The sequence below is a fragment of the Lissotriton vulgaris genome, chromosome 7 (assembly GCF_964263255.1).
Source record: "Lissotriton vulgaris chromosome 7, aLisVul1.2, whole genome shotgun sequence".
NCBI lineage: Eukaryota > Metazoa > Chordata > Amphibia > Caudata > Salamandridae > Lissotriton > Lissotriton vulgaris.
The window spans coordinates 935,174,393-935,189,938 of NC_141695.1; the positions used below are offsets into that span (position 1 = coordinate 935,174,393).

The window sequence follows — 15,546 nt, forward strand, 5'->3', positions numbered from 1 at the left end:
GTGCTGTACAAAGAGTGTGAAATCAAAGGCAGTAGGATGTCAGTATGAAATGGAAGTGCTATGATAGTCCTAACGTTGTCGACAGTAATGTAGAATATCCTAGTCTGAAATGTAGCCTTGGGACCACCCAATCACTCCTTTCCTATATTGTCATTACTATTTGAGTCTTTCAAAGCTGAGGATTCTCTGAGAAGAACTATCCATTTAAAAAAACAGTTTGCTGTGATGCTGGTTTTTTCTAGTGATACGACAATTTCCAGAAGATTTGCCTACCTACCTCTTACGAGGATGTGATTCAATAATAGTTTTTGCTGTATCTGTTATTGTTCCTGCTATAAAGCATGGAAATTGGGTTGCCCCACTGTCACATGTTGCTTCGTTATGCACTGACTGGAACGCTGGCAGTTCTGCAGATGGCACTGCTCAAAACCCTCTCTAAAGTTTAAGGATCCAAGTTGTGCATCGAAGAAGTTCAAAAGTGAGGAATGTGCTAGAAGCTCTTCATTCTTATAGGAACCAGTCAATACATTCTCCATCAAGGAGGAAGTCTCCAAGACAGTGGGCTTAGGGGTGATTGAGCTCTGTAGCAGTCCCTGGTCCAGCTCCATGGTGCTGGTACCAAAGGCGGCACAACTGGGCGCCAAACAGGAACTCTGGTTCTGCGTGGACCAACTGCTTGGTGCGCTCCTTTTCTTGGCATCTAAATCATGCACAAAGACAAAGTGCCCCCAAAAGACATGATAATAACACTTGGCGTCCAACTATCTCAAAAATCTCTAGGTGCATCAGATCCATGGTCAGCGACAGCTGAGCTAATTAGTGCCGAGTGGGTGAACTGCTAAGAAATAAATCCAATCTTCTGCCTCTACATATTTCAAGATGAGAAATCTGAAGGAAGGAGAATGCAATAGAAATATGTTGCGCTCACCACAGACTCCAAACCTCTGCAGTTTGGACTCCAACCATCATGTGCACCCAGTGGAAGACAGCAGAATATGCCATCACCTGCATCACTGTAAGTCGATAACATCCAGACACTGTGTTGTTCAGATTATCCGAAGGGACTTCTTCCTTCCCATTGTGACTACCCCTCCACCCATGCCAACCACTTGCGACAGGCTGACAGAGGACCATCTTTCCGTTCGCTGCAAGGAAGTGGCTGTTCTCTTGCCCAAGGGAGCAATAGAGAGGGTGCCAGCAACAGAAGTAAGTTGCGGTTGCTATTCCTGCTACTTTCTGGTGCCCAAGAAGAACAGAGGCCTTCGTCCTATCCTGGTCCTGCGCCCTCTCTTTCTTACTGAAAAAGGAGAAATTCAAAATGCTTCCGCTTGCTCAGGTTCTGTTTTTCCTGGAACTGGGAGACTGGATGGTAGCATTGGACTTGCAGGACAAATTCTTCCACATTCCCGTCCTGCCTGCCTACCCACAGACGTTACCTGTGGTTCACGGTAGGTCATGAGCACTTTCAGTTCACTGTGCTTCCTTTTGGCCTCACCAGCACCCCTCGGGTATTCATCAAGGTGATGGCAGCGGTTGCAGTTCATCTGCTGCGATCAGGCGTGTCAGTCTTCCCCTATCTCAGAAACTGACTGTTGAAGACATGCTTGTCCCAGTCAGTCGTCTCCCATCCCCAGACTATGACAGACCTCCTGCACTATAAACATGCCAAAGTAACACCAGATCCCTTCTCAAACGCTTGCTTTTACCAGAGCTGTTCTGGACAGGTTTCAGTTTCTTGCTTGTCCCTGCCAAAGGTTAAGTTAAGGATATTCACGCTATGATACCGATGATTCAGCATCTATTCTGAATTTCGGTGACACTGACTGGGGTTGCTGGGCCTTATGGCCTCCTGCATCCTGCTTGTGACACACGCCTGCTGGCATATACGGGCTCTGCAGTGGGACCTGAAGTTCCAGTGGGTGCAGCATCAGGGCAATCTCTCCAACATGGTTCAGATTGCGAAGGGCACTGCAAGGTCTCTTCAGCAGTGGGGAGAGCCTTTGTTAGATCTGTTCACCATCACCAAGAATTAGCAATGTTACCAGTTTTGTGCGTTAAACTTTCATAGACATTTTTTGCTCTGGGACGCTTTTCATCTCGAGTGGAGCTCACGCCTCTGTCCATACCACTGCTGCTCAGACTTCTCAAGAAGATCGGGAACAGCTGGATCCAAGTCATACTTGTGGCTCCTGACTGGCCTCAGAGAGTTTGGTATCCCAAGCTGTTTAACATGGCTGCCAGTCCTCAGATCAGGCTGCACATTCAGTAGGATCTTCTGTCACAGCTACAGGGAAGGGTTCTCTACCCAAACCTGTCAATCGTTTGTCTGCCTTCATGCGTGAAGATTGAGCGGCGGCAGTTGACAGTTTTTGATCTCCCTCCCGAAGTCTGAGCTGTTATCTTGGCCGCTCGGCATCCCTCCACAAAGACGGTAGACACTGCATCTGGAATACATTTGTGGCATGGTGTGCTGAGAAACCGATTCATCCCTTACCTGCTCCCTTTTCCAGGTTTTTTCTTTTTATCCTTACTCTGGCCCAGCAGGGTTCTGCAATGAGCACTTTGAAGAGTTATTGATCTGCCATCTTTTTTGCAGCTGCCTGGTCAGCCTTCTCTCTTCAAGTCCTCTATTATAAAAAAGTTTGGTAACACCTTCGCTGCGGGGCTAATTCCCCTGCGGCGCTGGGGGGAGGGGGGCGCACGCAGCGCCACTGTGCTTGTGACGAGCTCGGCTCGTCGCGCTGCACGGTGGCGGTGTGCTCATGACGAGCTGAGCTCGTCATGACCATGCCCGTTTTTTGGAGCGCTCAGCACAGCATGGGAATTAGCCCCGCGTGTGAGCGCTGCCCATGTCATGACGAGCTCAGCTCGTCATGAGCTCAGCGCAACCATGCCTCATGACGAGCTGAGCTCGTAATGAGCACGGAAGGTGTTAAATGTCTACAGCACGTTTCCCCCAGCTCCCTTTGTTGTGCCTCAGTGGGACCTTAACTTGGTTCTTACTTTATTAATGTGCACTCCCTTTGAGCCACTTCATTCTTCTCCTCTTAGGTTCCTCACCATTAAAACAGCATTTCCGGTGGCAAATACGTCTGCCTACAGGGTCATTGATATACAGGCACTGTTCTCTCAGCCTCCCCACATCTCGGTTTTCCCCGACAAATTGGTAATTCGGACTCGAGCATCCTTCTTGCCGAAGGTAGTCACCCCGTTTCATGCAGTTTAGTCCATCACTTTGCTTACCATTGATGCTTCACCTCATCTGTCTAAGGAAAAGGAGCAACTCCCCTGGCTGTGCCCAAAAAGAGCGCTGTTCTACCTTGACCACACCAAACGATTCCCTTGTCCTGCACATCTGCCAGGCAGTAACATGGTATCTCTGCACATGTTTACTAAGGCTGCCTGGACAGACAGGTCCGTAGGGACGGGCACTTTGGCCGTTTGGTCTGGCAGGACTTTTTGGTGTGAAATTGTTTCGCAGACCCACCTCCATGAAAGTAGTGCTTGGGTATCTATTCTAAGATAAGGAATTTGCGGCTAGAAGTATCAGATAAACAAGTTACTTACCATCAATAACACCTTATCTAGTAGAGACTCTTTCTAGCCGCAGATTCCTTACCGACTCACCCGTCCTCCCCGATCTGTGAACGGATTTCCAGAGACAAGGCTGTTTCTCTTTCAGGGCCCTAGTTTTACACACCTCTAGTAAGTGTTCTTTGTGGCTCAGCACACCAGGCGCGGAAAGTCGTGAAAAAAGCGTACGTCAGCACACTGGGTGACCCCTATAGAGGCACCGCACACGTCACTTCCAACATGAACAATGCTGACGGCACGCAGAGCCAAAGAAATCCACATACTGGCTTGCAGGGGGACCGCTCAGAAAGATTTCCGAATCTAGTCTGTCACCTGGAGGTAGTTCTAAGGTAAGGAATCTTGGACTAGATAGTCTCTACCAGATAAGGTGTCACCGAAGGTAAGTAACTTATTCATTACTGACAACCAGTTCTTTTTGGTCCTTCATTGGAAAGAAAAGCAAGGCAGTGAGAAAGTAAACAATGCTGTATGCTTGTGTATATTAAAGTGTGTTATGGCATGTATAAAGCTAACTGCTAGGGCCTAAGAACTCATTGAGATAGAGGTATTGAAGCTTGATGCGTTTTCTGTAAAAGTTGACACGGAGGTGAGAAAAAGTCATATATTTAAGGCTATTATGCAAACATCTGTTTTCAAGGTAACAAAAATCAAATCTGTTTTCCAAAGGCACACATTGAGTGATTCAAATGATACTGTGATGTACATACATTCTGTCAATTCTGTAAAGAATAGGTCTTCTGCTGACAATTTAGAATACTATCTGCAGCAACACGTAAAGTCCTTTCAATCACCAGGTCATCGAAAATGATCTATGGTGATTGTATGCTATGAAAGGTTGTTAACCAATGAAAAACGTTGTGCTTGCTTGTTATTTTCTGCTGTAATAATAAGCTAAGTTATGTTATCCAATGTCAAGCACATCTTGTTTTGAAAGTATTAAAATAGTGTGCCACATGAGGGGGGAAAAAGAAAGCAATAGCCTTTTACAGTGGCTTTGCTTGCAAAATAGGGATGCATTATTTAGGAGATTACAGATTTGCCAGTCGTATTGTGCCAAAAACCTTACCAACTGAACAAGTCAGTAGAGAGAATCTATAGCTCTAAAATGTATTTGACATTTGTTTATTTTTCTCTTACAGCTAACAAAAAAGCAGGTTGTGCTGTCACCTCTATATTAGCCTCAGAGCTTACCAAGGATCTTACAGTGTCCAATACGGCAGCAAAAAAGGCAAAGATGACCGAAGTGGAGACATTAATGGAAACAGATAGTGGAGCACATGAAGATAATATAGATATGCTCACTCGTTCAAGTTAAATATTCGGGCTGTGAGCTGAATCGAAGAATCAAAACATGACACACCCTCAGTGTTAGAAAAGGTCAACAAACACTGGCTTACCAGGGAATCCAAGCCAAAGGCTCTTTCTCCGTTTTCTCTGTGGAAGATGAGATTGAAGTTTTCATTGTATTTTGCAGGTCTAACCTATATTGGTGTTGGCGTTCTTTGTCCCTGATCTTCAGATCATGTACATTCTTCTTAAGTAAGAACATGCACTGCAAAACGAGTGGATCTACATTATAAGCCTGGCGGTAAAAGTTGGAAAGAGAAAGTGACCTTAGATCATCTTCCCAAAACCAAGTCAGTATCAAAAGGATTCCTGGGATCCATCTCTTAGCAAGTTGGACAAAACATGGAAATAAAACAATTGAGGAATTATTGTCCTAAAGAGACTTATCCTTTTTGGGTTAGTTAAGTTTTAACTTACCAAAGCAGGAGACATGACACATTGCCTTGAACAATATTTATATCAGTAGCATCATCATGAATTTTGTTTTGGAAGAGTTTAATGTTAAGAGTAATTGCCATTTAATGACCCTTTTCCATACTTGATGTTCGTCCAGATCAATGGAGGTTTGTTTTCCGTAGAAGTGTTTGGCAGAGGAAACACTTTAGATCCTTAAAACTGTGATATGTTCCTGTAACTGCTGACGTTTCAGGAAAACCTAGTGGATACTGTCTGTTTGCACAGTGAATTCTCCTGAAGCATAATTCATTACTTCACCAACTGATGCAAGATATTTGAGACAACAGGATTCTAACTGGCCTGGCTCCGCTGTTGGGCCTCTTTTCTTCTGAAATGACCTAAACAGTATAACCATGTTCACCATAAGTAGGACACGAAACCCTTCAACATCAGAGCTAAGTGATATAGTTACAGCCTTTTGACGCATTCTGTATATGTTTTACAGCAATACATAATCATATGTATTATTTTTGTTGTCACGAGGTTTCATAAAAATATGTATCAATTGTCATCAGGGCAGAATATCCGGTAGCATTCAATATGGAAACTGTCTGTTGCAGATACACATCAAACATGTCTGGAAGTTAACTTGATAATCCGAGATGAGATCTGTGTGTGTCTGTACACAGCTTTAAGCTTGATCGTGCTTGCATTTACACACAACTCATTTGGTATTGTGCTAAGGCATACATTTCTTTTGTGACGGGAGTGCTTTCCGGTGCAAGTTGTCCGGCAAATAATGACACGATTTTTTTACACCATTTGCAGGCAGAACTGCGTTTTATTTCACCTTCAGACATAAAACATAAGCCAAAAATCAATGTTTTTGTTTGTTTCACAAGTGGATCTTAAATGTAGGGCAAAAATCTTTGTAGCTGCATTGGTGTTCTCATGCCGACTGTTCACTGTTAGATACGAGATTGTACTGTTTGACCCACAAACGTTTTTCTGCATTATTTTCACTTAACTAATTTCAATATTTGTAAACAACAGCAACAAGTATAGAATTTCTTCTTGAACGCATTAGTTTAGTGCAGTTGTTGGATTCTACGGTTCTTTTTAAGCCTTCTTAAAAGTGGTTTAGAAGAAGAGCTACGAAACGCTAAATAAGTCAGAAATAGCCCCAATTATTATTGTTTAGTAATAGCTGGCAGAGTAGGTCAAAGAGTTAGTTTTCATTATGTGTCGTTGACCCTCAGATTATATGAATTGCAGAATTGATAAATGTAATTTGTGGTCACTATTATTCAATAGTGATTAACATTAGTCAACAGTGTAGCTGTAAGATGCACAGTGTGTTGAAATGCATTTACATTCACTAGTTTTGCACACATTTTACGGTGTTTGTAGTAATTTGAGCATATATCTTTATTGTATTTTAAAAAACTTCTGTTTCTCCCTCATTAAGTTTTAAAAGGCAGTGTTCATGGCAGAAAAAACTGCCAATGTGTCAGATAAATCTTGAGAGAAGAGTAAACAAAAGCCCACAAATCAGCCTGTCATTTATTCCTGGCGCTATTGTTTGAAGCGCCGAACACAATATTGAGTCTTCCACCATTACTCCATCCTTATTGGCCTCTCAGGGCCTGGAATATTGGTCCCAAAATGATGCCCATTGAAAGTATTGCCATTTTAATTGCCTGTTCCATGTTATCCATTATTTGGAATGGAGATTCTGCACAATCAGAAGTTAAATTTAGTCTTATTGTAAATCAAAGGATGACTTTGAAATCGCTTGGCGCACTTGGAATACTAGTTTTCACCCATCTTTGTTGTAAATCAATTGTATTTAGTTTATTCCTTTTTTGTGTAAGAGATTGTTTTTAAAGCAAAAACAAGTTTTGAATGTAACGTTTCTCTAAAGCATTGCATTTTTCAGAGTTCTCACCAGCAGTGCGATCATTCTTATCGAGCTTAGCATTTAAGTTCATCACGATTTTGTATGGTGTACCATTATCAATGTTCAGGGATTTTTTTCCTTGGCCTATCAGCGCAGGCTGTGAAATTGAGAATCACACTCAACTCCTGATTGAAAAAGGTGGATCCTGTTTCACGCTTAGAATTCTGTCTTCGAAAACCCTCAAAGGTGGTGTGCCTTGGCCATAAGAGCATTTGTTGGGCCATTTGATTGATTTATGAATGTTTGCTGTTGCCAATTATTGTAGAGCCCACATTATATGTTTATTTAGCTATTTGTGGGTAGAAAAACACTGCTTTTTAGTAGACAGAAGTGTTGGACGTTTTTAGAATCTAACCTGATTGTTGGTCTTACACTTGCTTTTGCTTAGTTCCAGATGTGGCGTTTTTTAGAACAAATCTTGTACATCTGAAATGTTCGAATGCTTCTTTGTGTTAATTATATGAATTCATAAAAATATTTCTGGTGATACATCATCAACATAGTCCATATTACATCATTACTGAAGCACACTGCCACTCCCAGAGACTGTACTGGAATCCGAAATGTGTCTGTAGATAACCTCTTTTACTTATGTTGGTAGATTAGATTAAAAAATGATTCTACAGCGCTGTGTTAGATAAACAAATGGATGCTTTCCAATCCAAAGAATTTCTGCCTTCAGTAAGAATGTGTCCAAATGCGATCCCTTCGCTGGTCACTCATAACAAACTGAAACCTCTCTTCCCTACACATAAGTGCAAGCAGGAAACAGCCCATTCAACTATATTTATTCAGTGCCTTTTGGGTATTTTGCTTGCATATGGCTGGGCCCGAAAGAGCAGACTTTTGGATACCTGGGCATCCTGAACTACCTTACAACATACTATAATATTTTGTGACGAGAGCCTAGCAGAAAAAACATGTTTAATGTATTCCCTTAATTCCCTGTGTGAACGTCTGTTGAGTCAAATATTTTGCTGCTTTTTAGCCAACATGGTGCACTGGTCAACGAAACTCACCAGTGTGTACTGAAATGTGTAATAAGCCTAGGTGCTGAGTGTATGAAGACCAGGCAGACCAGTGCACAGGAATCTTTGCGTTTGTCAAGAGGCAAGGGGTGTTGTAAACTGTGCACAAAACACTGTGGGGGAACAAAGTGGTGTTTGTGTGTATGTAAATGTATGTATGCAGTCACACACTGGAATACAACACATCTTGCATTTAAAGCCTTATACTGTATGCCTGGTTTCTGATTTAGAAAAATGTGGTGGTCGAACAGAACTTCTATTTTTTTTAGCAGACCATACTGTAGATCATTCTTTCAATTATTGAGGAAAAGCTGGTTTTGTGTTCGTGCATTTCGAAATGGGTGATGCTTCACAACTGAAATACAGCTTTAGCAGAGCACCGATATAGGTTGTGTGAGAAGGGGCATGTTGAGTTTGAAATTCAGTATTGTGCTTCTTTGTGTAAGCAACGCAGATTGTTTTAAATAATGGACAGCTCCATATGATAAACATATTTATTTTTGGAATGAGAAAAAGTGATCTTGTCATCGGACCAAATATGAATGTGATTTGTGTCTTTTTCATATCAGTGTGCCTTATTTAGTCATGGTACTTGTATAGAATGGGTTCCATAATCAACTCCTTTTCCTCTTGCCTCCAACATTCCATGTTCTAAGTCCTTTAATATACATTATTTTATGCTGAGATATGTCAATGCACTGCTCTGCTACAGAACGTCTTCGTGTCTAATGTATGCACTCTTTAAATCGTTGCTCCAATGTTTAGTTCACAGAGATAGTAACAATTGCAAGGCTGCCTGAGTGCTTGCAGCCTCTCATATTTAATGGCACTATTATTGTGTTTTACCACACCTTCTGTAACTTACTTACCAGTTGTAAAACGTAGTATCACTGTTGTGCCTACTTTTACAACTGATTGACAGAATGTGTGCAAGCTGTTGTTAGTAATTATAGGGTTTTTGTTAACTTGCAGTAGATCCATTTTCATTGTTATTTTATATTATTTGACAGTCTTGTCTTTTATATAGATAATTGTTAGTTTTCTTCTTTTTTTATTCGCTTTTTTGTCTGTTTCCATTACTTTAGCAGCTGCTGGTTTTGAAGGTACAAAGAATACGTATGTGGGGTTAAAGAGACATCACCATTTGTACATAACACTCTCTGACTTTGATCAGTACACAATGAGAAACACCAGACTCATAATATGTTGCCAAGTAGTACGTTTACTTCTTTAATGTGAGTTGTAAAGTAGTCTGACAAACTACCTTGTTCTCAAAACAGTTAAAATATAGCCAGAGTGGGAGGATGTAGGATATTGGATCTCTCGGTTAACAATTAAATGAAAATTACAGAAGACCTCAGTTTGCAAGATGTTGTAGCTCAAGGAACATGTTTATTATATTGGATCCAAATCGATATCTCAGCAGGTGCCAGGCCTTAATTATTATTATTGATGTCAGTTGAGAAAAAAAATCTGTTCCGGTGAATATTTTCTCCGATTTCCCAAGTAGTCGCTAGTGTTACTATGTTAGGAGAACATTTGTGACAATGAGAATGAAATTAGCGCCACAAGTGTAAACTATATTGCATTGTGTGGATACTTTGTAGAAATCATGAGAACTGGGACAAGTTCACATTTGCAAGGATTCTGAAAAGCAGACGTTCTTGTTTTTGACATCACAATGTGTGTAAGAGGAGTAGGACAAACGCCTGTCACTGTTAATGCAGAAAGCATTTTTGGAGATTTTTTCGAAGTTCTTATTTATTTCAGTTTTTAGTGTAACACACACAAAACATGCAAAGTGCAGTTTTAATTAATAGCATTATGGGGCGAAAGGCGGTGAATCAGCCAGGACAGGAAAGTCTAAGCTCCGTAGAAATGTAAACCCAATGTAGAGTTAACAGGTTTACAGTTATCTTCATGGTTTTCTACATGAGATGCCGCCTGCATGAGTCTTGAAAGTCTCGTATTGCGTTCTAGCCACAGCTTACACTCATGAACAGTGAGTGTCAAATTTTTAAGTTGCATAATAATATTTTGAGGCTTTATACCTACCGATGTCTAATACAAAGTTTTAGCTCAAAAATTATAGTTATGCGTTAAGCATAGTTACATTGAGGGCATGTTTATGAAGACATTATGATCAAATTAGGGCGCCTTCACTGGAACTTTAAAGTGTCTGTCCAAACAACCATTTCACTCTGGCTTAATTAATTCCTGTTGCTCTCATGTAAAGTATTGCTTGAAGACCCAAGTGGAGTTGCATTTCTCCATTCTTCCCAGAAGGGATTAAACACTCTCGGTAGGAAAATGTAACCAGAAAGTGAATGCCATTTTGACCAAAATGTTTTTGTGGATTCTCGAAAAATCATTGTCCTGACTTCTGGGTGCCATCTCCCACAATGCTTTCCTTGAAACCCTATATACCAAAGTTTCCACATTAGCGGGATCTATTGAAACTAGTTTTTTTAATATACATTTCTTATATTGATTTAAACAGAACAAGATGTATTTTTCATGATGTTTATTTTCCTGGGAAAATATCATATCAGATTTCGGTTTGAATTGTCAATAAAAATATTTTATTCTGATCTTGACTTTTCTTTTGATTTTGTTTTGTATCAGATTCATGGTGGATTAAACTCTGCTTGTCTTAAAAAGTTAGACAGCCTAAACTTGACTCCTATTCCAAGGGATTTACTGATGGAGGTCTCAGTAGAATACAGTGAATATGAGTAGAAACATGCGTAATGCTTTTACTTTATTTTAGTTGCTTTATACATTGTACTTAAATGCAAATTTAATAACCAATTATTACTATGGTGTTAATCTGAACAAATGATAATCTTATTTACTAGTTTGCATAGGAAAAATATAAGAACTGTTTGCAAATAACTTCCACATATATTCAAATCCCCTTGTCTCTGATGCGTATGTAGGACTTTCCCACTGCATGGTTTATAAATTCCCAAGCTTTAACAAAGTCCATGTGAATTTACAATTCCACAGATTTTTTTTTAGCATTGTAATATAATAACCTCATTCTGATATAGACTTCTAACCTCGGATTCCTCACCTTTTGAATATTCCACACGCAGCAGACTGGATCCGGACACTTTTGAACAGTACCTCTGCCACGCCGGAAGGTTCCGCACAGATGCTGCTTCGCTCTGGAAATGATGTGCAGGGCCTCTATAGGCAATGGTTCTGCACGCTAAAACATCAATTCTTTTTTTCTGTGCCACCAGACACTCATCCAGAGCTACTGGTCGTCTCTTTGAGACAGTTTTCCAAAACAAAAATTTCAGTGTGGAAGGAAAATGACACCTGCCAAGCTGACAGAATTCGAACGCATTAAGGACTGTTGCAAACAAATGTCTGTGACAGATCCTTATCAGGTCTGCCTAAGGTGCCTGGGGCAGAGCCACGTCTATGACCTGCAGTGTACTGTGCGTCCCAGAGACGATAATAGTCCGAGAGGCGAAACTATGTCCCCAAGTACCAGAAGGCTCTGCGACAAAATCGGTCCAATTTAAAGATACGGTCCTGGTCCAGAAGATGCATGAGTTATTCACGAGGTCTGTTGTCATCGCACTCCAAGTCTTCCAGTAATTCTCAGAAAAAACACAAGATCTAAGTGGAATTCTGCCCCTTCTCACCACTCACATATTTCTAATGAGGCTCAACTTCAAAGAGGGCAAACCTCACATCATACCCTTCAAAGTCTCCAACGCTAATTCTAATCTTTCTGGAAACAGATTATAAAAAAAGGGGGCTTGAACCTCCCAAATTTGTCAAACTGGAGCTGTACATCAGCATGGAGAAGCTCTGCACGACTTCTGCATGTTGTGGCCAGGGTTGGAGACTTTGGTCTGCTATCCTCCTGACTGGGTATGGTGGCATCAACCAGGAGAATCAAATCCACTCGTCCTTGAGAACCAGCCTCTACCTGAGTGAGAGATTCTTGGTCTGCGTTGAGGTCTGTTGCACCAATCGGGCCATTTGCCAGAGTGCTACTGTCACAAACCCTGTATGCGAGCTGGGTCCACGGTCATGGTCACGGCCCTGATGTAACACTGAAACATGAAGCGGCCCGTCACGCTTGCAGTGTTGTGACCGGAGAGGGCTAGGTGGGGGCTGGGTTGAAGGTAAGGGCTATTGCCCTGATGTAAAGCTGTGACAAGAAGTGGGACTTGAAGGGACTGCTTCCTTATGTGCGTTGTCTGCGAACCATGTATGCCACTGGGGTGCTGTAGTGGAGGTAAGGGCCGTCACCATGATGCAGTGACCTCAAAGAGGGGACTTTCGCTCCTGGGCAGTGTTGTGGCTGAAAGGGACCGACATCCAGAATACACTGTTTGTGACCCCTGTATGCCCGGAGGAGGCTGTGCTGAAGATTAGGGCTGTTGCCCTTGAACAGCATTTGCAAAAGCAGCGTAGTGGGCTCTAATCTGCATGAGTAGAGCTGTGATTCATTCGCCCAAACGCAAAGCCCCGGAAAATGGCCACTGGACTTAGTAAGACTTACCGCATGATCGTAGGAGCATTGTAGACACCTGCCAGTTCATCTGGATCATACACACTTCTGATCACTGCTAGGACACTGACACACACTTCGGCCTTCTTAACTACAGGTCCAGAGAGAGTGGGTAAGCCTGACTGCCTCTGGGAGAACTTGCTCTGACCAAAAGGTCTATGGCGCAGGGACACTTTTACTTTTGAGAAGCCATTGTGGAACTTCTAAGAATTGGACTTTCTAGCGGGTCCTAACCTGTATGAATAGGAAATAATCACAGTCGTTAAACAGGGAATTGGGACAACTCCAGAGTGCCTACCTTATGAAGACTCTGTGTATTTGTTTTTTGCCATATTTCACTTTGTGTTCATATATAAATACTTATTTTTCAATAATAGCAAGTATCTTGCTGGGTATCCATTTATTGGGGTTGCTGGCATGCTTTGAGTCTCTGTACACCTTGCATCTATCTTACTTTCCCCACCACTCTTAAGAAGCTTTGCACTGCTCAGCCCAAGCTACTACTGAGAGTCCAGTGCTGAAGGGGTATTACTTGGCCCAGTTAGTCAGGATCCATAGTAAGTTAGGGCCCGGACATTCGGTGTAAAAGGACTCGCCACTATGCTTCAAAACAAAGAACTTCTGAATAGGAGCTGCAGAATCCCATATGATTTACTGCTTCAACTGCAAATCTCGAGCTTGTATTGTCATGTAATTGAACTGCCAGCCCTAACTGCAACGGTGCAACTAAGACTCGTGGGCGCACAGCTTGCATAATTGCCTGTCCTATAGAAGCTACTTTTCTCTCTCTGTTGGTTTTATCAGTAACAAAAACTGATAATAATAGCCTAAATGAATCAGAAATATAGCTCACATTATAGTCAACACTACTCATGTTTTCAATGAGTGGATATATTTCTGATTCTATAGGGATGTCTTTAATATCATTTCTTATTATTTCAGCAGCTGCCATAGGAGATTGTTTCGATCCTCTTCAACATCTTCATGGCTATGACTGTGGTACTCTTGCAATACATGAGCAGCTGTACTTTTAAAAGTAACGCCATCAGCAGTCCCTGCAACTGTTCCTATGAAGATTTCATCTTCAAAATACTCTTTTGTTTCATATACTCCGGACTGTATGACTCGCTATCTTCTGGCAGTAATTCTCACATTCTTTAACAGTAGTTTGTTCTTCATCATTTTCCTCCATGTATTTAACTACTTGAAGAAAAGTTTCCTGGCGGACTGAGTCGTCCAGTTGACCTGAAGATATTGGAGGGTTATCAGTGAACTGCCCGGGAATGAATTTTCCAGTGTAAAAATTGACAGAACACTGTTTATGGTAGCATGCATCTACAGCATGTAAATCAGACACATTTTGGCTATGTCTCTTAACTTAGTCTGCCCATTCATCATTGCGTTTGTTGCATTTTTGTACAACTGACAATTTGAATTTAACTGTTCGTGCATTAAACCACGCATTTGTTCCCCCTCTCCCTGGAGTATAAACTTAACTCAGTACTACAGAAAAAACAATTTTTTCTAAAATCAAACAGGGTTTCACACGACCATAGAACACATGAAGTGGTGGGATCTGATTCTTTCTCCTGGAACAGAGTTTTCAAGTTAACAAAACGCGCTCTACATTTCTTGTGAACTTTCTGCCCAACACAAACGTGAAACTTAGATATTTTTCTCTCCTTGCATGTTTTTTGAATTCCAGTCACTCCTCTTTCAGTGAGTACAGATACATCGTCATCCTCTTGAAACACCACATCACAAATGAAACACTTTTCTACGTCCATTTTCACTGTATCTCACGGCAACTCGCAAGAACCTTTAACACATAAATGAAACATTTTTGATTACCAAAAAAACAAACAATAACAACAGTTACAAAATACAAACAATAGCAAACTTTATTTTAAAAGTTAATTGTAATATTTACTTTCCTTCACACTTTGTCATATAAGTCAATGAAAAAATTATACAAACTTTGTCTATCTGACAAATTCCGCGATTATTTGATATTTTGGTAATCTGAAACAATTTTTAAAGTTATTTTTGACTTTACCGTCCCTAAAAACATATAAAATGATACCACACATGGGCATATAAACAGTTATACCCTATATCTCACATAATGGGCAGCCATTTTGAAAAATCCGCTATATTGGATTAACGAGTCATGATAGATTGGTAGACTTTTCACCATTGTTTTCTACGGAAAAATTCCAATAAGAATCCACTCACAGAAATTGTATTGCAATTAGTTCTAGGTTCCACAACAAATTGGCTAGTCTATCTACTCACGTCTACATCGTCTCGATCACGTTTCCCTTTTGATGCGCATCTTTAAAAAGCAAACTCCTCAATCTTCGTCACGAGCCGTTGGGCCTATCCACGCCGTCAACGGAAAGGAATCCTTTAAAAAAAAATGCCCCAGGGGAGGTGCTAAGTTCCCACGCTCGGACTTACATGAGGTTTGTAACCTCTGCCTCTCCCCGGAGAACGAAGACGAGAACTGTGAGACCTGTTCATCTTTCAGGTAAAAAAAAAATATTCGTGATCGTCTGACTCGCCGTCACAAAATGTCTCGCGGAAGCAGTTTGATTCTGGACATCTTCGGAGCTGATCCAAATGTCCAGCCTGAGTAAGAAGGTTATAAAGAAGACCCCTCCAAGGCAGACGAGTCCGACGTC

General features: G+C 41.3%; 1 protein-coding gene across 1 annotated transcript in view; it reads left to right on the top strand.

Annotated features, from left to right (window-relative positions):
- DIAPH1 (diaphanous related formin 1) overlaps positions 1–7,791 on the top strand; it is a 1,314,985-nt gene extending 1,307,194 nt beyond the window's left edge. The window contains exon 28 of the mRNA XM_086931364.1: positions 4,734–7,791. Within this exon, the coding sequence (XP_086787490.1) occupies positions 4,734–4,909 (176 nt within the window). The 3' untranslated portion in view covers positions 4,910–7,791. The remainder of the gene's footprint in view (positions 1–4,733) is intronic.
- Positions 7,792–15,546: the final 7,755 nt, after the last annotated feature.